The 22,746-nt window shown below is 41.7% G+C and overlaps 2 protein-coding genes across 2 annotated transcripts; both read left to right on the forward strand.

Annotated features, from left to right (window-relative positions):
* The first annotated feature begins 666 nt into the window (after window positions 1-666).
* Window positions 667-8,419, forward strand: LOC143181874 (uncharacterized). Its single transcript, XM_076382532.1, has 3 exons — window positions 667-2,211; window positions 2,256-2,555; window positions 7,871-8,419. The coding sequence occupies exons 1-3, from the start codon at window positions 667-669 to the stop codon at window positions 8,417-8,419; spliced, it is 2,394 nt and encodes a 797-aa protein (XP_076238647.1).
* Window positions 8,420-17,083: 8,664 nt separating this feature from the next.
* Window positions 17,084-21,547, forward strand: LOC143181875 (uncharacterized). Its single transcript, XM_076382533.1, has 3 exons — window positions 17,084-17,177; window positions 19,401-19,667; window positions 19,728-21,547. The coding sequence occupies exons 1-3, from the start codon at window positions 17,084-17,086 to the stop codon at window positions 21,545-21,547; spliced, it is 2,181 nt and encodes a 726-aa protein (XP_076238648.1).
* Window positions 21,548-22,746: the final 1,199 nt, after the last annotated feature.

Raw genomic sequence — 22,746 nt, forward strand, 5'->3', positions numbered from 1 at the left:
ATCTAAAACACTTCATCGATAAAAACCAGGCATGGGATTCGTGGTTGGATCTAGCAATGTTCTCGTACAATACAAGCGTCCACGAAGGAACTCTGTTCACTCCCCACGAATTAGTCTTCGGACGCCTGGCTCGACTTCCGTCAAGCGATCCGATCGCCGCCGAGACCAGCGATGAAACTTACTTAGCATATTTAAAAGAGTTAAGCGAGAAACTCTGTCAGACGACGCAACAGGCTCGTCAGAACTTAGATCAGGTAAAGCGCAGATCGAAATCTTACTATGACCGTAAAACCAATGTCCAAAGTTTCGCCATAGGCGACCGTGTATACTTACTTAAAGAAACCAACAAGGGTAAATTCGATAATCAATACACGGGCCCCTACGAAATCGTAGAAATACTAAGCCAATACAATGTACGCATTAGAATTAAGAATAGACTTAAAACAGTGCACGCGAACAAACTGAAACTGTGCAAATCCTCTCAATAATCAAATCTCGTGATACGGTGATAACGAAACCCCAGACTTTGTGCGCGTCCCCTTCTCGCGAAGTACTCTTATCTCGCCCCTACCCACACGGACGTTCAACGCCGATAAGGAGCTGTATAAATCAGTGCACGGAGTGCCACTCGCCATCAGTTGACTACACGGACACAGTGAAGTGACAATGTGTACAACGGCAATCTTACTAACCCTCGTCGCGTCAAGCCACGCACTAGTGGGATACGATTGCGGTGGTCAGGCATCCAATATCAGCACGCTATCGCTCCTCGGGGTCGGGAAATGTTCACCACCGGACATCGAGACGAAGAAGGAGGACAAATATGTGCAGCTACTTCAACTATCCGAGTACAATAATGCCGAAGTCCTGCAGTGTAAAATTGAAATCGACCGGACCATCTACCACTGTGGTATGCACTCGCATACATCAGTCGTACACAACGGCCGACGCATTTACCTGCATCCAACGTCATTACAACTCTGCAAGCAGCTACACTCAACCGGGATGATGTCTTTGGGCTATTCTACCCAGATCACCGGCATACGCACTAACTCCACAGACTCCAGAAGCCTCACGCTGGCAGGTACACTCTCCCTGGACGGGTCATGCACCGGCAGTCAATTCAGCGATCCCTATGGCACTTGGGACAGTGTAGTGGTACAGGCAAATGTCCAGATCACGCTTCAGTCTTACCAAGCCATGGTAAAGCTGGCATCGGACCAGATAATATTACGGTCCGGCACGCACTGCATTGCCTCCGATGGCTACTGCCAGGACCCAGACAACGGTGACACCTTCTCGGCTACTGCACCCACCGACAGCTGTAACGTCAACTCTTACGACGTCCTATACGAGGGACCAGCCGTTAAGCTAACCTCGAGCGGACAGGAGGAGTCCCCCATTATCTACACCGTAGTATCACAAGAAACGACCTTCGCGTTGACTAGGACCATGGAGTTCACAGTTTGCGGATATCACATCTTCAAGACGGAGCACCCAAAGTTATTCATTTTCGAGACGACCGCGGCTAATACCTTCAAGGCCAAGGCAAGAATCGAAGTGAATAACCTGGACATTTTCTCTTACGTGAATTCTAAGTTTATTTACGTCGAGAAGCACCTCAAGACACAGATGACGCAGCTCTACAGGGACATCGTCCAACAGAAGTGCGCTTTAGAGAAGCAGATTCTAAAGAACGCACTCACCCTCGCAAGCACCGCACCAGACGAAATGGCCTACGCCCTGACGAAAAGTCCTGGATTTATGGCCATCGCAGCTGGTGAAGTCATCCACTTGGTGAAATGTGTTCCAGTCGAAATCAGGATCCGGAAAACCGAAAACTGTTATGTGGAATTTCCTGTGTCTTATAACAACGGTACCTATTTCCTCACGCCACGAAGCCATATAATCACACGCAAAGGCACAGTCAGAGACTGCAACCCGCTACTCCCTGTGATGTACCTCCTCAACGGGATCTGGTACAAACTCTCACCAAACCCAATCGAGAGTATATCACCCCCGGAGATACAGCCTTTAACGAGAAACAACTGGAAGTATACTAATCCCGGATACTTAGCATCCAGCGGAATATACTCTACCCAGGACCTCGACAAACTCCGGGATCACATCATGTTTCCAATGGAAAAACAAGCCACGCTTCACACCCTAGCACGCGGAGCGATGGGCTATCAATCTAATCAATCCCTCAAGGCAGCATCAGCCTCTTCAATCTCATGGACGAAGCATCCCTCGAGAAAATCGCCGAATCCACGGGCCATAAACTTTGGCAGTGGTTCGTCTCGTTCGGATCCTTCAGCGCAGGACTCATGGGAGTCTACATAGCGATCAGACTCTTCAAGCTCATCGTGGACACTGTAATCCATGCATATGCCCTCCATGCAATCTACGGATGGAGTCTCCACCTCATCGCAGCCGTCTGGGCCTCGGTGACCAACTTCCTTCTTCACATGGCACATCCAGCTTCGCAGCAGAAACGCCAACCCGAAGACCCCGAAGCCGCATCGAGTGTTGCCCCCACAGTGTCACAAAGCCCCGTAAAACCCCCTGAACGTGTGATAAACCCTCACAGTGTGCGCGAAATAGACATTCCCCAAAGACTAGATAGGTTAACTTATAGAGATATAAGCAGCCGCCTAGACTTGTAAGTCTTCGCAACCACACCATACCCTCATAAGGAGATTTTGGCCACGCCAAAATTCCTTTTCCTGGGGGGGAGGTGTCACGTCCCCGTATACACCGCAGTGCATACGCGGCCCTGTAGCTTATAAGATTATATTGTAATCGTTTAGCGTTTATCACGTCTCCGTATACACAATAGTGTATATGCGGCCCTGTAACATATAATATGTCGCAACGAATATTATCATCATTTAGCATAAGTCGAGTCACGAGAGATTAGCCACCGGGCGCCAAAACAGGTGCATCACCGCGCGAGTATCTCACTCAGACGATGACTCACCGCGCGACGCCACTTAGCGGCGAAAACAAGTGCGTCACCGCTAAGTTGGGCAAAGCAGCTCACCCGATGAGTCATCGCTCGAGCGTACGCACCGCCGGGTGCCCTCTCTACGCACGCGCCGAGCGTCCCTTCCACTGAGGCGCGCTCTCCCCACTCCGATAATGTGCGCGGCAGAGCTGCGCGTGAGGCTACCTCAGTGCATGCGGAGGGCTCCCCAAGTCAGTTCTACACCGAGCATCGATTTGACAGGAGCTACTAGCTCCAGAGCCCCTGAGCTCTCACCGTTTCTTATACCAGTGTCTCAATCTAGTACTTAGTACCTCTATTCCATTCTTGTATTCGATATTCTTAAGAAGTATCCTAGATTAAGTGTTTTGTACGTTTATTGACATTCATATTCTTTTATATAAAATATATATTGTTAATCGAGTTCTAAAAAAAAAAATTAGAGATTAAATTCCTCGTTACGCCGGGATCGGGCGCGAACGCAAAATTATATTTTTGTAATAGCCGGGACCCGCGACGTGACACAAGTCATAACTCCGTCATTATTGTATTTACGAAAAAAGGCCAAAGGAGAAAGATAAATGGTTCGAGGAGCACTACAACTGTAGGCCTTTAAATTTTGTTTAGATGCAGCAGTGCATGTGCAACTAACAATTGCAGCATTTATCCACTCAAATTCCTAATTAGGGAGGAAAGATTTTCATCTGTACATTGACCTAGACGTCTATTAGGGAACCAAATGGATTCACAAACGCTAATGACCGAAAAACATTTCACCCGATTTGGAAGCAGCTGCACCGCTGGATTTTTCTGAACTTCAGCACAAGGCTAATGAATTCATATCCAACACCAGAGAAAATCTCACTTATTCCCGATCTCATTAAGTGCATTTTGTTTCAGCTGATTGCGAACCAATAACTGCAACTAGCAAATTGCTATCTGACTTACACATAGGAAATTTTGAATATATGCAATCAGTAAAACCAACAATAGGTCAAGTATTAATTATACTGTTCAACAAATTTTGACTTTTTTTCGATTTTGTAAACGTGAATAAACATTTCTTATAGATTTCGACGTGCTGATTACGAATCTGCAAACCGTTTTTTTTCCAGAACGTACAGTTTTTGAAAAAATCAATTTTGAAAAAAATGACAAATTTTCAACTTTGGGATTTTTCTGTGCTTTTGCCGTAGTAGTTATTTAGTTGCTCTTTGCAGAAAATGATTCTGTGGACTCTCCCGAATAAAATAATATAAATAGTTATTAGATTATAAACATCGAAATAGGTTTAAATAACAATTAAAGTGAAAAGGACACCCAAAACGCACCCATTTTTGCTGATATTTTTCACTTTATTTCAAAAAGTAAGGGTCTAGGAAAAAATTTGACTATACCACGCGATAGTGCAAACCTTTCCACTAAGGAAAGCATCAAGCGAATGTTCAAAATTATTTTTGTTTTCAATATAGAAATAAAATAGTTTGGCGAAACGCGCGGCGGCGGCAGTGATACTCAATGACGTCAATGCGTATAGGGTCCGCGGAACGGCAGGCGATAGGCGAGGCGTCCACCGGCGCGCGCCGCCGTCATTGAGTACCACTGACATGGCAGAAAATCACTGTATTGGTGATCCACGAAGGATCCTGCCTGTCCTGATTTCCGTGATCGATCACTCTTCGCCGACAAGTTGCGAGGTGCGTGACGGGAGACCGTGGGTTAATTACATTCTTTCCTCCTTCCTCTCTTTTTTTCTGTTGTTCTTTCCTCAATTATAAATTGTTTCGAGTATAGATTCACGAGAGTGAATGGACTCAATCGCCCACGTAAAATTCTGTAATCTGTTCGGATAAAACCATAGTTCAATTTGAAATTTAACTCTTTAAACATTCCGCATGTGCTCTCTTTTCTCTTTTACAGTATTATCAGCATTTACAGTCTACACTACAACCTTCTGCAACTCATATAACGACAAGGTATATCTCAAGGACTTGATTTGGTTTATGATTGGACTTGACTTCGGGAAAAGATTAATTGCGTTGATTTCTTCAACTGCGTGAATCTTTTCAGTATTATCTGGTTTTGATTTATATATAATTTGATTGTCTGGAATTGTCTTCATATTCTTCTGTATTGATTGTACATTAATTTCTCTTCAAATTATTGTACAGGGTGTCACAAAATTATATGTCATGACCACCATAGCGTGATTCTACACCTACGATTTGGTGGAAATTGACATAAAAAACTCCCCGCAAAATTGACCTCGACCTTAACAATCAAGGTCAAAAAACAAAATTTTTTTTGTTTAAACGTGTTCTACTGGTCATAAGGACCAACTTTGTGAAAGAAACTATGGGTCGCATCTCAACCGTTCTCTTAAAAAATGATGTTGCATTTCTTATAATGTTTGTAGCTTCTTTGTTCATAATGTTCTTTCATTCTGTAGTTAAGGAAATAGGAGTATCATGATTCTGATAATTTCATACCCAACGAGATAGCTTACTGATGATACCCGCCGAATGTTGTCATGCGAAATATTTTGATTGAGACGACTACGACCATATAGCTGATAGTTTTTCATACGATTCATTATCGCGGCTAATATTGACGATTTAGTCTTTCGTAAGCACGTAATTGAGACCCATGCTTTCCAGAAAATATTTAAATTTTCGGCACATGTTACGTGCTATTGACGAAGCAGCAGGGAACTACGTGTTAGCTCGGAAAATATTATATATAGAAATGTAGTGCGAATTAATGGAAGGCGATTACGTCCGGCAGAAATTCCAGATCGACGCGATTTTCAATGACTAGATGAACAATTTGGTGACCAAGAAGTTATATTGCGGAATCTCAATCCTCATCGAGGGGCAGGACGACCCCGCAGTCATTGGCGTAAAGAGGAACAAGTCATCGCTCTTGTTCGAGCGTTTCCACTAATGGGTTTACGCAATATAGCTCGACGAGTAGGATTGAGTCATGAGACGTTGCGACGAATAATTCGAAGAAAAGGTTTACGACCTTATAAGATTCGCCGTGTTCAAGCACTTTATCCAAATGATTATGCTGCTCGACGAAGTTTTTGTTCTTGGGTGCTACACAAATTGGAAAATGAACAACACTTTCTAGAACGCGGTTATTTTCCGACGAATGTAGTTTCTCAAGTAGTAGCATTCTTAATCAACAAAATGCCAGGATTTGGGCTTATAGAAATCCACACGCAATGGTTCAAAGATTTAATCAAGGACGGTTCTCCATTAACGTATGGGCAGGAATAATTGGAAATTATATTATTGGCCCAATTTATTTACCTACACGGATGACAAGTGCAACATATTTGCACTTTCTCCGATCGCGTTTCTTAAGTGAACTGCAGCCAAATTATACCACGACATAGACGTCACTCCATCAATTTCATGCATGATGGTGCTCCTCCTCATTACAGTCAACCGGTTCGCCAATGTTTAAATAACATATTTGGATCGCGGTGGATAGGACGTAGACCCGCACCACACGTATGGCCTCCACGTTCACCAGACTTAACACCACTGGATTTTTTCCTTTGGGGTGCAGTGAAAGACATTGTTTATCGCTCAGGTCAACAGTTCAGATCAGTTGATAAATTAAAACATCGAATTGAAGAAGCTTTTAATTATCTTCGATCAATTTCCAATCTTGGTGGGAAAATTCGCCGAAACCTGGAAGTTCGTTTGCGGGAGTGTATGAACCGCAGAGGTGGACATATTGAAGCTGGACAGCAGGCACGACTTCTTCGAATAATCCGAACTAATGGTGGAATTTTGTGGGTGTGGAGAAGACACATAAACCGAATAGAATCAGTATCTCAAAAGTTATGTTTATGTCATGCAAAAATTTTAATTATTGCACAAATTTCACAGCATTCCTTAAGAAAATTTTAGTCGCCAGCAATTGTTCAGCTGATCTGAGATGTTGGCTTGCAGTTCACTTAAGGAACGAGATCGAAGAAAGTGCAAACTGTCATCCGCGTCACTTGCGTCTGATTAAATCTTTGAACCATTGCGTATAGATATCTATAAGCCCAAATTCTGGCATTTTGTTGATTAAGGATACTACTACTTGAGAAACTACATTCGTCGGAAAATAACACGCGTTCTAGAAAGTGTTGTTCATTTTCCAATTTGCGTAGCACCCAAGAACAAAAACTTTGTCGAGCAGCATAATCACTTGGATAAAGTGCTTGAACACGGGGAAGCATTTCGTTATATTTCCCGAGCTAACGCATAATTCACTGATGCTTTGTCAATAGTACGCTATTTGCTTATATATTGGTGCTGGATGTAAAAATTTTACAAATAAGGAAGCTGCAAACATTATAAGAAATGCAACATTATTTTTTAAGAGAACGGTTGAGATGCGACCCATGGTTTCTTTCACAAAGTTGGTCCTTATGACCAGTAGAACACGATTAAACAAAAAAAATTTTGTTTTTTTTGACCTTGATTTTTAAGGTCAAGGTCAATTTTGCGGGGAGTGTTTTATGTCAATTTCCACCAAATCGTAGGTGTAGAATCACGCTATGGTGGTCGTGACATATAATTTTGTGACACCCTGTACATGTGGTATCGCTTTTTGTTTCGCCATGTGGTTTGAAGGACATCGATTTCGTGGATTTACCTTGGTGTCCTTACGGCCACCTTGGCGCGGGAGATCTACGTGCATAGCACGATCTAATATTTTGTTTGCGATTATATATGTATAAAGAAGACGTTGAAACAACTACGTCGTTTTATCAGAATGACCTCGTGGTACCGACGCTTCATTCCACAGTACGCGACGATAGCGAAACCTTTGACGCGGCTAACTAAGAAGGATCACTCTTGACAATGGACCGATGAACAGCAAAAAGCATTCGAAGAATTACGAACGCTGGTCGCGATAGCGCCGACACTAACGTACCCGAATTTTGAACAAACGTTCGTGCTTCAAACCGACGCGAGCGGAGTAGGGCTAGGTGCAGTATTAACGCAGGAAATAGAGGGTATTGAACGCGTCGTGGCATTCGCGAGCAGGGTGCTAACCGAGGCAGAACGGAAATATTCCACTACGAAGCAGGAATGTCTGGCAATTCTCTGGGCTACCAAAAAGTTCCGATATTACTTAGAAGGGTACAAGTTCATAGTTGTGACGGACCATCACAGCCTTCGATGGCTTCGTAATCTAAAAGATCTGGTTGGCAGGTTAGCACGATGGACGCTGTCCCTACTAGAGTATGATTTCGAAGTCGTCCACCGAAAGGGTACCTTAAACGTGGTTCCGGACGCGTTGTCGCAAATGCATGAGGCCGAACCGGAACTACCGGCGATGGTAGGGATCAATCAGGATGAGGCGTATGAGGGTAACTCCACTGCGAAGAGCAGTGAGGACACGGAGGTCGACGGGAACGAATAGTACCAGAAACGCGTATTAGAGATTCAAAAACAACCAAAACGTTTCCCCCGCTGAAAACTAGAAGGCGATCGTTTATATTTGTTAGCGTCAATGTATTTTATAAGCGAATTGAGGGTGAACGGTTCCACGCCGTCTTGTCTTCGAGGGTTTTATGTATGGGACTTAGGCTATGTGGCTTTGAATGAGGGTGCGTGAGACTAAACAGCCTCGACGCCAGGCGATGGCTGATGACCACGTTGGGTCTCCCAGCTATCGGGTGTTGAGGGATTGAATGTTTATGTGAAGAGATAGAGAGTTTGGAAATAGCAAGCGGCCTGACGCCGCGTAGCTAAAGAATTGGGACTTTGTTCCTGAAGGATCTGGCCACGGAGTGGGGAGAGTCTTTTGACTCTCTGGCAAGAGGACTGTGTCAAGGGACACGCCACTTACCCCAGAACCTTGAACGAGGAATCAAATTAGAAAAGTTTCTAACATATTACTACCGTCGGGACGTATTAATAGACCAAATACTCCACACAGATCTGGTAAAAAAAAGCTGAAGGCCACGTCGCAATGTTGCTGGGTCTTGTTCTCAGTATCCTGCTTTTAGGTTGGTTTTTTCTGTTGGGTCACATCCTCTGAAGAAGAAATGCCCAGAACTCGTAGCAAGTTCAAAATTAAAGGAGAGTGCGTTGAGTCCGTAGAATCATTTCCAAGTGCAGCATCCGTCAATGCAGAGTCCACATCAAGTACAGCGTCAATCGACACCATGAGTACTGTAAGTGAAGCTAACCACGATGTAGCGTTTGTGGAAGAATCGATGAAGATTCTTCTCAACATTGCCCAAAAAGTAGGGTCACACTTTGGATCGCCAGTTTTTGTCTTCGACTTCGGAGAGAATGCCAAGAAAGGAGAACAAGGATTACACGAGGGATTTAGATATGTAAAATCACTGGGTAGATATTGGGTAATATCTCATGCAGCTCAAGCGACATTCGATGAATCGCATTTTAGGAAGAGAGTTCCGGAAGGAATCGAAGTATTTAAGAATAGTCTAGGTTTATACATAAAGCCCAAAAGCGTATGAAAGGATGCGTCCCAAATTTGGGAGAGCAGCCGGGCTGGGGCGGGGACGAGATGCAGTCAGCGGCGGCGTGTGATTCGTTCTCACGTGAGCCAGTCGGGCGGTAGCTGTCGAACCATTAGTGTTACGCTTGGGGTGCTTCATCTTCCGGGCATTGATGGGGGTTTTTTTTTTAAGTTTGTACCACTCCTCCCCCAAAGAAAAGAAATATTAAAAGAGGCTCATGAAGACCCACAGTCCGGGCACCTAGGGATAGAAAAGACCTATCGTAGAATTACTGTGTGATATTATTGGCCGGGGCTATTTAAAACCGTGGTTAACTTCGTTCGAGCATGCCTCACGTGCCAGCAAACGAAACTAGAGCAGGCAGTCCCGGTGGGCCTCATGGGCACGCGGAGTGTCGCGGAGCCCTGGGCGGTAATCGCGGCGGATATTATGGGGCCGTTTCCACCGAGTAAGAAGGGATTCGCGTATCTCTTCATGATTCAGGATATATTCACGAAATGGATTGGGTGCCCGGCTCTGCGGAAAGCTACAGGGGAGAAAATCGCGGAGTCGTTGGGGGAATTCGTGTTCTCAAGGTGGGGAACACCAAAAGTCCTAATTACCGACAACGGCACAGAATTTGTGAATAGAAACCTGAAAAATCTAACCACCGAATACGGCATTTAACATTCCACCACGCCCCCATACCATCTGCAAGCGAACCCAGTGGAGTGCGTAAATAGAGTATTAAAAACAATGATAGTAGAGTTCCTCGGGAAAAATTGGCCTAGCATAAACGATTTCGACGGTCGATGACCAGGATCGGTACAGTGACCCAGTGACACAGGTTTACAAACTACAGGTGAAGTTTGTTCTCCTCTTCCTTTATTTTTTGTTGTATTGCTTTTTCGTTTATACGTTATGCGAATAAGAAATTTACATATTCGTGTTTTTACGTTGCACGTAGTTTTCCTCGATTTTAAGTAATTATTCACTTCAGGTGATAAACAAAAAAAGGACTCGGTGTTATTTATTATGTCGCTTTCAGTTTTCATATTAATGCTATTTTCTTCGATGTATGACGACTTTCTTGTTCGGAGTACAACTGTAGCATCTAGCGCGCGTACCCAACGCTACCGCGGTCGCTCGGGCAGCAAACTCGCGCTCTCATTGGCCAGTGTTTTTCGTTAATAACTCGTTAACGAAGCCTTATCATTTTCGCCGAGGAAAAAGTTGTTTCGAATCACCCCCTGAATCACCCTTTTTAAGGAACTGCGACATTTTTGTTACACCCTGTATACAACGTAACTACCCGGGGTTCCCGAGGGAACTCCAAGAGGGGAATTCCAGAATCTCGGTGGCGGAGTATACCACCGATGGGGCGAGGATTAGCGACCCACCCAAAACACGGGATAGCGGAACCCAAACCCCCAGAAACCCAACCGCCGAGACACAGATACAGGCCGGGTCGGGCTGCACTTCCATCGTAGGAGTGGATGTGCAGACGGACCCGGAAGTAATAGGGTTAGACGAATTGAACCAATTCCTGGGGATAGAGGAGGAACCCGAGGGTCGGGGCCCTACTGGTATCGAGAGGAACCCGTGCAGGAGTGGTACAAGCCGGCACAACACCAGCCAGCAACGGGGAAAAAATACCCCACGGAGAGGAGCAGATGGGGACCTTGAGGAGGAAGATCAAACTCCGAGCGAGGGCCAGGCCCCTAGGAAGCGGGCTAAAAGGAAGAGAGGTGGAAGAAGAACACACAAGTGCCCAAAATGCTTCAATTGCGGAAGATGGGGCCACGATTACGGAAATTGCCCGCTTGCCCGGAATTTTGTTACCGCTGCGGCTTCCGGGGGGTCACTGTCGCGGCGTGTCCCAGGTGCCGGGAAGGGTGGGAAAAGTTGGGACCCTATATTCCCGGCCTTGGGAACGTGCCGCGAGAGGTGACCCTGATCACGGAGGACCGCATTAAAGGTTACCTGGCCACCCTCGCAGAGGAAGAGCGGAGGGAGAGACAGCGATCCGGGGGATGAAGGAGCTAGCAGGTGAAGGTCGAAGGGGAGGGGTAAGGTCGACGCGGGTGGGTACAAGAGCTCAGGGAGTCGACCTCCCATCCCCACATCACCCATGAGGGTACCACCTATGGTCCCGGTGGAGAATCGAATGGACGCGCGTGCGGAGCCCGGCAGCATGGATAGCAAGTACGCGATTAGGAAACCAGCCTGTCGGTAGGTCTCAAGTGAGCAAAAATTTTCTTTTTTGGAAACTAGCGGGGAGTGGTTGTGGCTAGGAGGAATGCAGGTTCCCTTGATTTTGATCGGTAAACATGTAATTGAAAGTACAGAAACGGTAGGAAAAACAATCGAGGGTACCTGTTCGCTCGAAAATCGATCGAAGCAATAGCCAGAAACCATCACTGTGGACGAACGTGCGCAGACATGGCACAAGTGCCAGTCACAAAGCCGAACCCTTCCCGGGGCAAGAGAGGCCTTTAGTGCGCACCATCGGGAGTCTAACGCATTACTAACGCCTATTTTGCATCCTAGCTAACAGAGTTCTCTCAGCAGCCTAGATGGTAGCATTGGCAGGAGACAGGTGCGAGACCACCACGGCACCACCGACACGGTCTCTTCCGGCGGATCTTCAGAATCGGGGAGCGGCCAGGGTACCCACCGCTCCAGAGTCACTTCACCCAGCGAGTGACACGTCGCCTAAATTGGGAGGCTGTCGTAACCCATCGTGCCACTCAGGGAGGACACATGATGGGAGGACACATGATGGGAGGACTGACCCACGCATGTACGAGGACGCACCGATGGATGGGGACCAGCCGACGCGCGCGAGGTTGGCCACCTCGCCCCGCGTTCCGGGGAGAGGTCCTCAACGGAGAGATGCAGGGACGGAGCCACGGGAGCCATCTCGCGGGCAGAGGATGGCAGCGGACCCCGGAAGTGCGACGTCTAATATTGCGCCTCGGGTCCACGCCGCAAGACGAGTTCTAGGGGGACTCAGGGAGGCCCTGCCAATCAGCCGTCAATCTTTGAACGGCGCTACAAATTATTGGTCGCGAGATCGCGCGAGATGAGCGAGCCAATCGGGGCACGGTGAGGCAAGCGTCGCGTGTCGAGATCCTGCCGCACGCAGCGATCTAGGCCTTCTTCTTGTGCTGGACGCTGACCAGGTCGCAAGTGGTAAGTCTTCCTCCATTGTTCTCCCCGATTGACTCGGATTAGATCCGTTCGTAAGCGGAATCTTGAGGGCCGACTCCTGGTGGTCGTGTGGGCCGTGCTACAGGAGAAAAACCTTCGCGTCTGGGTTTCTCGAAGCCTACGGGCTCGGCTAAACGGCGAGTCCGCGGCTTAACGGCGTCATAGCGAACGGTTGTTGCGTGCGGGTACATCGTCGTCGCTCGAAAACCTTTGTTACGCGATAGCTGTAGCGGGGAACGGGTACCTGCCCGCAGCCACGTGTCGCAAAACCGTGTTTTGACTGGCGTTCTCGCCGTAAGAACCCGACATCCCAGAAACGTTCCTCACACCGCGCTCGAAAGAACCTCGTCCCTCTCCGCGCGAAGAGCTAGCCCGGGCCGGGGTTTGCAAAACGGGAGATGCGTTCTACGCCGGTATCGAAAGATACCTGGCGCCCACGGAAAAATCAAGGCGTGGGACGAGTAGTGGCGGGATTGCTTATTAATTTTTGTAGAAATGTGACAGCGAAGAAATGATGCTGGGAGATGGTAAGTTTTATTAACCTTAACCCTCCGGGGGATGCGCCTGCTAGTGTTACAAAAAGTGGCACGTCCGTCGGAGGGCTAAAAAAAGAGACATCAGAACATTAAATTATACAAATTTATTTTCCAAATATAGACATTATATTCAACGAAGTCGATCCTACGCCACCACCGCCGCCACTGCCGTCACCAACACCGCCGCCGACGCCGTCACAGTAAGGGCCTCCTGCCAGTGACAGTAAATACCGTGACGTTGCGCATGGCGCCGTCCCCATTTGCGGAATTACGAAGGGGCCCAGACATGGCGACCCTGCTCCGACGTCTCGAGGGGCTAATCGGAAGAGCGACAGAGGGACCAGGGGACGGTAGTCGGATCATGCCAACCGATTCACCGGCAAGGGGAAAAGACCCCCAGCCCAAATCAAACTGCCGGAAGGAAGGAAGAGATGCGAGCTCATCTACAACCCCCGATCGTCCATTGCCGTCGAGGCCCAGGGTGGGCTCGAATTATTAGCCTCACCCCGCCACAGCCGCCCAGGATACCCAGGACCTCCATCTAAACCAGACCGCCGCATCTGTTGGCGATGCGGAGACAGAGGCCACGGGTTTCGGCAGTGCCCCGAATTGGTGGGCATATTTTGTTACCGCTGCGGGGCCTTTGGCGAGACGGTGTGGACGTGCGGCGAATGCCGCATAAATAAAAGAAGAAAGTATGTATGGCGTAAGGAAGGAAACGCATTCAAAATAAATATTATAACTCCAAAAAAAAAAGAAAAATTGGTCATCTCAAAATTATTGAAGGTATTCTGACAGCTGCAAAATATATTGACACACTGAAGGAAAATTTATTTACATCTATTGAAAAATTTGGGGAAAATCGTATATATCAGTTCCAATAGGACAACAATCCTAAACATACAGCGAAATTTTAAGAAATTTTTCATCGAACAAAATATACAACAGCTCTCTTGGCCACCACAAAGTCCTGATCTGAATCCGATTGAACACCTATGGGAAGAACTGGATCGTCGAATACTTCAAAAAGAAAGATATAAAAAATCAAAATTCATAGAAGCATTAAAAAAGGCTTGGAATGAAATAGACTCGGAGACCCTAATAAAATTGGTATTAAGTATGCCTAATCGATTACTGGAAGTCATATGATCGAAAGGCTACCAAACGTCATATTAAAAATATTAACGTTTGTTACTGTTAACTATTTTTTATAGCGTCAACATAATTTCCGATTTGCCTATATTAAGCAATATTTCTTTATTTTGTTATTCTCTAGTAAAAATTATTATTTAGTAGCAATTATTAACATTGTAAATATTAGTAATAGTTGAATAAATATATTTCTGATACTAAGTATTTGGTCATTATACTTTTTTTCGTAATTTTTAGTGAAATCGAATTCGTCAATTTAAATACCGACGCGAGTGTATTAACAAGGGCCCACTACCGCGGCCGCGGTGGGCGTGGCATTTAAAAAGATTAAATAAAATTTATTAATTTTTTATCGAAGAAAGCGTTTATTTATTTACATACGTACTTTTCTTTAAGTATATTTTTTATCTAAGAAAGCGTTTTTTATAAACTCACTTTTTTTTAATGTAACGATGAATCAGAATTTTCGCGGTTAACATTAATATTTGTTGTAATAGCCATACATTTTTATTGTACTTTTTCTTTGAATATGTATTATATCAATTTTTGAAATTTCTATTACATCACAGAAGATAAATTTATCAACTAGTTAATTACAAACTGAAAGCAGTTAAACAATCAAATGATAATGTTTTAAATGAGAATACGCATGTCACCACGTGCGAATGAAAATGATTCTTCGTTCTATAACCTTCTACTGCAGATAACCTCCATGCCAATCCAGTGATGTTATATGATAGGGACCAATTAGGAAAACTGCAAACAACTTCTCTGAGCAAACTATTATTATTTTTTTACTTTATTTGAAAGTTGAAATAAAAAACGAGAAATTTGTAATAAACACTAATAAACAATAGAAGTACAAACAATACATATACTACTTCCTAAATGTCCACCAGTCTCAAAAACGAAAGCATTCACATAATTTAATGCCACTTTTTAATGGAAATGACAACTTACAGTCGAACTTTCTAAGGATAGTGTTTTTCATAGAAAAAACGCCTATTATTGTTTTGGGTATGGAGATACCGATCCTACATGTTTTTATTTCATTTATGTTTTGCAGTAAAGGGTATTCTTTCGTGATAAAAATTCACTCCTTGTATTAATAATTACCATATAAAATGTACTAAAAAAATGTTGTCGAATAAACTGTTACAAAATCTTCAAATGTTTGATGTTTGACAAGAAATATCTTTTAAGTCCCAGAGAATCCCGCAGTTTAGCAAATTGAAATATTTTCCGGACACCTTCTTCTAAATAACTATAAAAAAATCGATTCCCCCCTCATCCCACTGTTCAGAATATTATTGTTTGAAGTCATTATCGTTGGACGCGTCATCGCATCTATCCTTGAAACTCCGCGAAGAGAGGAGCTAAACATCCGCCTTGTTCGAACGAACTGTTTAGATTATAAGACTTACTATGTTTATGCTATGCTTTTGATAAGACTTCTTCGGCCGTCTTTCGAAGGTTGGCTCATTTAGTTACATCAGAACCATCCGAGCATTCATAGCGAGCGTCCAAAGCACTTTTTTTATTCAAAAAGTTATTGCATTAAGTTTTGTTTCCTTTTAAGTTTTATGTTTTACAATTTGTGTTTTTTGTTTTGTAAGTATTTATTTCTATGCATCCCTATATATACAGTTGCGGACAAAAGTTTCCGAACGATATCAATTTTTGTATTCCATGCAATTTTATGTTTCATTTGGAGTTATAAACAAATCTAATTATGCACATCAATAGAAAATTTAATGGTCTACAGGAATGCACCGAAATCATCTTTATAAAAGGTATGTTTAGTTTCTTATAATTAAATTTTACATATTTGCCTGAAATTTGGCCCGACAAAAGTTTCCGAACGATTTATTAATATTTAGTTGTACATCCTTTACTGTTAATGACGGCTTGGCACCTATTTGGCATACTTGTAATAAGTCTTTGCAGATAGGATTCGGATAAGGACATCCAATTTCGGCTTATTTCTGCAAATAAATCGTCACCATTTGAAAATTTTCTGCCTTTCATTAATGTTTCTACCTCACTCCATACATTTTCTATTGGATTGAGGTCCAGCGATTGAGCAGGCCAATCCAAAATCTTAATTTCTTTACTTTGCAGCCACGCTTTAACTGATCTGGCTGTGTGTTTGGGGTCGTCGTCGTGTTGGAACAACCAATCATGTGGCATGTTGTTTGTAGTATATGGCAACATTGTGTATTGTAGAATTTCACGATATTGTATTTGATCCATCCTACCATTAACACTAAACCTACCATGACGGGTCAAATGACCCATTTTAAACTTTTTGTCAGGATTTCTTGAAAATAACATTATCACATCGCCATTTGCCTTTACGACTGTAATTAAAAAATACATCGAATGTATTTTTCAAGATTTACTCCTCTCTTGTTAATTTTTTTACTGAGAAATATATGTAATCTGCCCTAACTACCGCAAGGGGTCATTTGATCCGTGCAAAGATTCTGTATCTTGATTTGTATTTCTTGTCATACGAAACCGCTGTATTGGACATTCTTGTTATTGCGTGATATATTTTGCTGCATTGTGCTATATTTGTTGTTGGCTGACGGATGAATAGCCAATTTCACTCTACTCAAAGCGACTATTACAGTAAAAATTTCAAGTTATAGTGCTATTTTGCGAATCAAGAATTCTTATTTCATCATTTGACTAATAATTCTTATCCCCAAAATGTCGAAACATTCAAAATATTTGAAATCATTAGAAATTATAAATAACATAGATGAAGAGTGTTCGGAATTTAGTGAAGAGAAACTATCTGAAAGTGAAGTGGATAACATAAAACAATATAGTGATTGATTTGACACTACGGACGAATGTGAGACCTCAGGTAAAGAAAGTGAAGACGAGTAAATTTAAATGTACGAAGAGGACATAAGAGAAAAAGACCGTTATCGAGTTCAGAAAGTGAAAGTGATGTGGAAGACCGATGTACTGAAATTGCGGCTGATTGTACAATTTTTATGTTTTTTAAATTTAATATATAAACTATTTTGAATCGTTATTTGAAAAAAATTGTTTTATTCAGGTATCAAATTGGCCTAATTGATATATTTTTCGCTAGACATAGTAATATATGTAACATTTTAAAGACGGGTCATTTGACCCGCTTTGGTAGAAATAGGAATACATGAAGTATCGGTAGATTTAGTGTTAATACGGTACAGAGAACCAACACCATGCCATGAAAAACAACTCCAAACCATTACATTTCCCCCTCCAAATTTGATGGTACTTTTCGTGTATTTCACATCGAATGGCTTGTTAATCGGACGACGAACGTATCCGTTCCCATCGACTGAATACAAGTTAAATTTGGATTCGTCGCTCCATAATACTTTTTTCCAGCCATCGATTGTGTACTCTACGTATTTACGTGCAAATAGTAAACGTGCTTTTATATTTCTTTTTGTAAGTAATGGTTTCTTTGCAGGTCGTCTTCCGTGTAAGCTAATGTAATGACTGTTTGAATGTAGCAGACGGGAAAAAATAAGAATGGCTCGATCGCTAGCTGATAATTTCTCGTTGCACGAATTATTGAATGCAGCTAAACTGAAGCTCTGGAAACGCTGCATGCATCGAAGAGCACTTGCACTTCGTTTACAAAATTATGAATCTAACAGCAATCAGTACACCAAAAGACAGAAGATGTTTACAACAGAAAAAGCATTAAGTATTTTTATTATGGCAAATTTATCCAAATTTCAATATATCACAATTCGGAACGAAGCTATAAAATGTAATAATAATCAGTGGCCATCATATTTTAAGTTGGTTCAAGAAAAAAATGTTATCCGCCGAAAGATGAAATAAAAGTTACCGAAACATATGCCAGAATAAAATTGCAAAGCCTATTGAATCAAACAGTTTCTCGCATATTAAAAAGTTTAAATGAAACAATTGAAAATGCAGAATTATAAATAATATGTAAGTGGGGATGCGATGGAGCAGCAGCCCTACCGAGGTATAAGCAAAGTCAATGCATAGATGGCGATGTTATTTTCGTTTCGAGCTTGGTACCTCTAAGATCACAACAAAATTAAATCATAACATAATATGGGAAAATTCAACCCCATCTTCTCCGTCGTTTTGTCGACCAATCCGATTTGAATATATTAAAGAAAATAAAGAAGTGATTGAAAAAGAAATTAATAGCACTCGCATCGAAATAGACAATATGACACCGTTTAATGTAAACAACGTTACAGTAGAATATACCATGGCATTGACTATTGTTGGGAAACCCGAAACGCGGGTTGTATATACAATCGAGGAGAGTGTAGTGGAGCGTTCCAGGAACACTGGACGAGGCGATAGCGAGACGTAAACAGCGGAATGCCAGGCCCCGCTAATTGGGGACAGTCTTGCGTTGGACCAAATACCAGCAACAGTGCCCAACTGGATTTTAGAGTTTAAAAACGAAATAGCAGCTCCAGTCACAAGTCAGTATAGAACACTAGCAGCACAAATTACGTCTAATACAGAAAATATAGAATATATTTTCAATACCTTATTTAATGATTAATAATGCATAATAAAAGAGTACAAAACAGCTATATTAATGTAGCAGCAATTAATGTCAATTCTATAGTAGCCCATTACCGTAGATTTGAACTATTACAATTTCTTGAAAAATATAATCATGACGTTGTCCTCCTTTCTGAAACTAAATTAAATAAAAATCACAAGATATCTTTCAAAGAATACGCAATCATTAGAACTGATAGACCTAACGCTACTCAAGGGGGAGGAACAGCAATCATAATTAAAAATCAAATTCCATTTGAAGTAATTAACTTCCCTTCTTCTTATAATAACGAGATTATTGAATTTACCATTATAAAGATTATAACAGATAACAATTCTAATCTCTTTATAATAAGCATATATGCTAGAAATGACAACAGAGAAAAATTCATTGAGGAACTCAATTCGTTTTTTATAAGTCTTAAGCTACACAATATTAATAACTATTTTATTATAGCAGGTGACTTGAATGCAAGACACATGTCTTGGGGAGATAGAAGTAATAACCAAAGGGGTAAATACCTAAATCGTTGGGAAATAGCAAATGATATTAAATTCAAATTAAAAATAATATCACCAGAATCGCCAACATTCAAACCAGTTCAGACTTTTCTAGACTTATGCTTAGCGGATTCTAGATTAATTTACAGGAATAAACCCAATTTCAAAGCGAAAGTACTACCTTACGACAGTGACCATTCCGCCATCTCTCTAAAACTTGATATTGGTAAAGAATGACTACCTATATATAAACCAGTTATACATCCACACAAATTAAATTTTAAAGCCACCAATTGGGACAAATTTACGGATAAATTAGCTAATTCATATAATCTGGAAATACCTGACAATCGCAATCTATCCAAATACGAAATTGAAGACTACTTAATTAAAATCAATTCAATCATTTTGAATGCTATGAATAATGTAATACCAAAGTTCAAAACAGAAAATAACACATCAAAATATGTTAACAATAAAATCAAAAAATTACAAAAAGCCAAACGGGAGCTAGTTTCCATATTACATAAAATTCATTTAATGAATCCATCAAGTTGTATTCCATTACGTAACAGAGCAAAAAAAGTTCTTAAAAAAACAAATAAAGCTTTACAAAATGAATTCAAACTTTCAATTGAAAAACACTGGACCAACATGCTTAAGAAAATTAACCACCGTGATGCAAATAATTTTTTCCCAAGAATTAACAGAATATTCAGAAATAAACATTTTGATGAAATTAATGACCTTCATATACAAAAAAACGACATTAACTTAATTGATAGAAGTAAATGTAAAATTTCAGATGCTCATGAAACTTCCAACACCTTTATCTTTTCAAATCCTAAAGATAAATTAAATATAATTGGAGCTTTTTACGAACAAATTAATTCTCCTCGATTCTTAAATACAAATACAAAATTAAAACAGATAGTTGATAATACAGCAACAAAGTTGAAAACAGAATTTGCTATTGCAAGAGACAATAATAGTACATTTACTCAATTTAATGATAATAATAAATCAAGCCACCCAATAACTGGCACCCTTTTTAACCCCTTCTGCACTATACCATCAGTCGAGCATATAATTAGAAATCTTCCTAACAAATCATCTAGTGGTTTGGATAACATCCCTCCACTAGTTTTAAAAAACCTCCCTAAAAACATTATATCTGATATAACTATTCTTTTCAATAATGCATTAAATATGAACTTCTTCCCTTCAATATGGAAAAAAGCTAAAGTATTACCCATACTAAAAAAGAATAAAAATCCTAACGACTCCTCCAGTTATAGACCAATCAGTCTAACCCCTAGCCTCAGTAAAGTATATGAAGCAGTAATTAATAAGAAAATAGTATATCATTGTAATGAAAACAATATAATACCAGATTATCAATTTGGCTTCAGGAACCAACATTCCACACCACATGCAATTCACAAACTGTTACCAGATATCAATTTACAAATAGGAAATAGTAAAATTATAGGTGTAGCACTCCTAGACATAGAAAAGGCATTCGATACCGTATGGCTGAATGGGCTTTTATACAAATTAGTTAAAAAAAAATTCCCTAAATGGCTAATATATTTAATCTGGGATATGATTAAAGATAAAGTATTTTATACTTGGGACGGTAGTATAATTTCGTCTTTAGAATTTAGTATTACAGAAGGTTTACAGCAGGGTACAGTAAATTCCCCTATACTGTTCACAATCTACACTAGCGATCTCCTTAATTTATTTGGTTTCAATAGTACTGATGGCCCAACAGGATTAGCATTTGCAGATGACATGATCTTATATATTGCTAGTAATAAAACAGAAATAGTACGTAATAAACTTGAAGAACTTGTAGAAAAAATAAATAAATACTACTCAAATTGGAATCTTAAGCTCAACCCTAATAAATGTGAAACAATTCTATTTAGAAAACCGTTATATTACATCAATTCAATAGCTAAAAAAGGAAGCAGTACATTCAATATATCAACTACAATACCAGGTACTGATACAAAAGTTCTAATACCACATAAGAAATATGTCAAATACTTAGGGATTCATATACAGGGTGGTCCATCTAGTGTTTGGAATTTGAACTAGCAGTTATTTGACTTTAGAAACGTCATTCGGAAAGTGACTCTCATTTATTATAACCTCTGAAATTAACGAAATGGGTCGCTATTCGCTTCAAGAAAATTGGGAAATATTAAAAACTTATTTCCAAAGTGGTGAGTCTTCAACTCAAACTGTGAGATACTTGAAGAGAAAATTTAACAAAAAAAATGTGCCAAAATCTCAATTTGTGGATCAATTCGTAAAGCGAGTTCGTGAAACTGGAATGTTGGTGGATAAACCAACTCGTGTACGCACTCGTCCAGTGCGCTCAACCGAAAATATTGCTGCTGTTGCTGAAAGTGTGCGTAATCAACCATTAACATCAACTCGTCATCGTTCTTCACAATTGGACATTTCACGCACTTCTTTGATGCGAATTTTGCGTAAAGATCTTGCTATAAAGCCATATAAAATTCAATTTTCGCAACAGCTAAAGGCAATTGACCACCCGAAACGTCTGCAGTTCGCAAATTGGGCCAAGGATCGTTTGGCCGAGGATGGCGAATTTTACCGAAAAATCATCTTTTCGGACGAAGCTCATTTTCACCTCGGTGGGTTATGTTAATAAGCAAAACTGTCGCATCTGGGGCACAGAAAACCCACACGTTGTCGTAGAGAAGCCAATGCACCCAACAACGAGTGACTGTTTGGTGCGGATTTTGGTCTGGCGGCATCATCGGCCCATTTTTCTTCGAAAATGAAGAAACAGTAGCCGTAACCGTCAATGGCGAGCGCTACCGCGCAATGTTGAACGATTGATTCTTCGAACAAATTGAAGATGAAGACTTGGACGGTATTTGGTTTCAACAAGACGGCGCTACGTGTCACACAGCGAACGCCACAATCAATGTTTTGCGACCAGTCTTTGGAAATCGGATAATCAGCAGAAATGCTGATGTGAATTGGCCAGCAAGAAGCTGCGATTTGACGCCATTGGATCATTATCTTTGGGGAGCGGTAAAAGACAAATGTTACGCCAACAATCCAGTAACAATTCAAGACCTCAAGGTCGAAATTGAAGCTGCTATTGGTGCGATTATCACTGCAACCATCGAAAATGTACTCAAAAATTGGGTGGACCGGGTAGGCTACTGTCAAGTCAGCCGTGGTGGTCATTTGACCGAAATCATATTTCATAAATAAATGTCATGAAACAACCTTTTGGATAACTGTTCAACTAATGA

The sequence above is a fragment of the Calliopsis andreniformis genome, chromosome 7, assembly GCF_051401765.1.
Source record: "Calliopsis andreniformis isolate RMS-2024a chromosome 7, iyCalAndr_principal, whole genome shotgun sequence".
NCBI classification, from domain to species: Eukaryota; Metazoa; Arthropoda; class Insecta; order Hymenoptera; family Andrenidae; genus Calliopsis; species Calliopsis andreniformis.

Excerpts from the sequence above, each read along its gene's own strand:
- LOC143181874 (XM_076382532.1), top strand. The coding sequence starts at position 667 with ATGTGTACAACGGCAATCTTACTAACCCTCGTCGCGTCAAGCCACGCA. Across the intron at positions 2,212-2,255 it reads AATCTAATCAATCCCTCAAG|AAAATCGCCGAATCCACGGG; the intron begins GCAGCATCAGCC and ends GCATCCCTCGAG. Across the intron at positions 2,556-7,870 it reads CCACAGTGTCACAAAGCCCC|CAAAAAGCATTCGAAGAATT; the intron begins GTAAAACCCCCT and ends ACCGATGAACAG.
- LOC143181875 (XM_076382533.1), top strand. The coding sequence starts at position 17,084 with ATGTCGAAACATTCAAAATATTTGAAATCATTAGAAATTATAAATAAC. Across the intron at positions 17,178-19,400 it reads TGAAGAGAAACTATCTGAAA|GTGACTTGAATGCAAGACAC; the intron begins GTGAAGTGGATA and ends TTATTATAGCAG. Across the intron at positions 19,668-19,727 it reads CTCTCTAAAACTTGATATTG|CCACCAATTGGGACAAATTT; the intron begins GTAAAGAATGAC and ends TAAATTTTAAAG.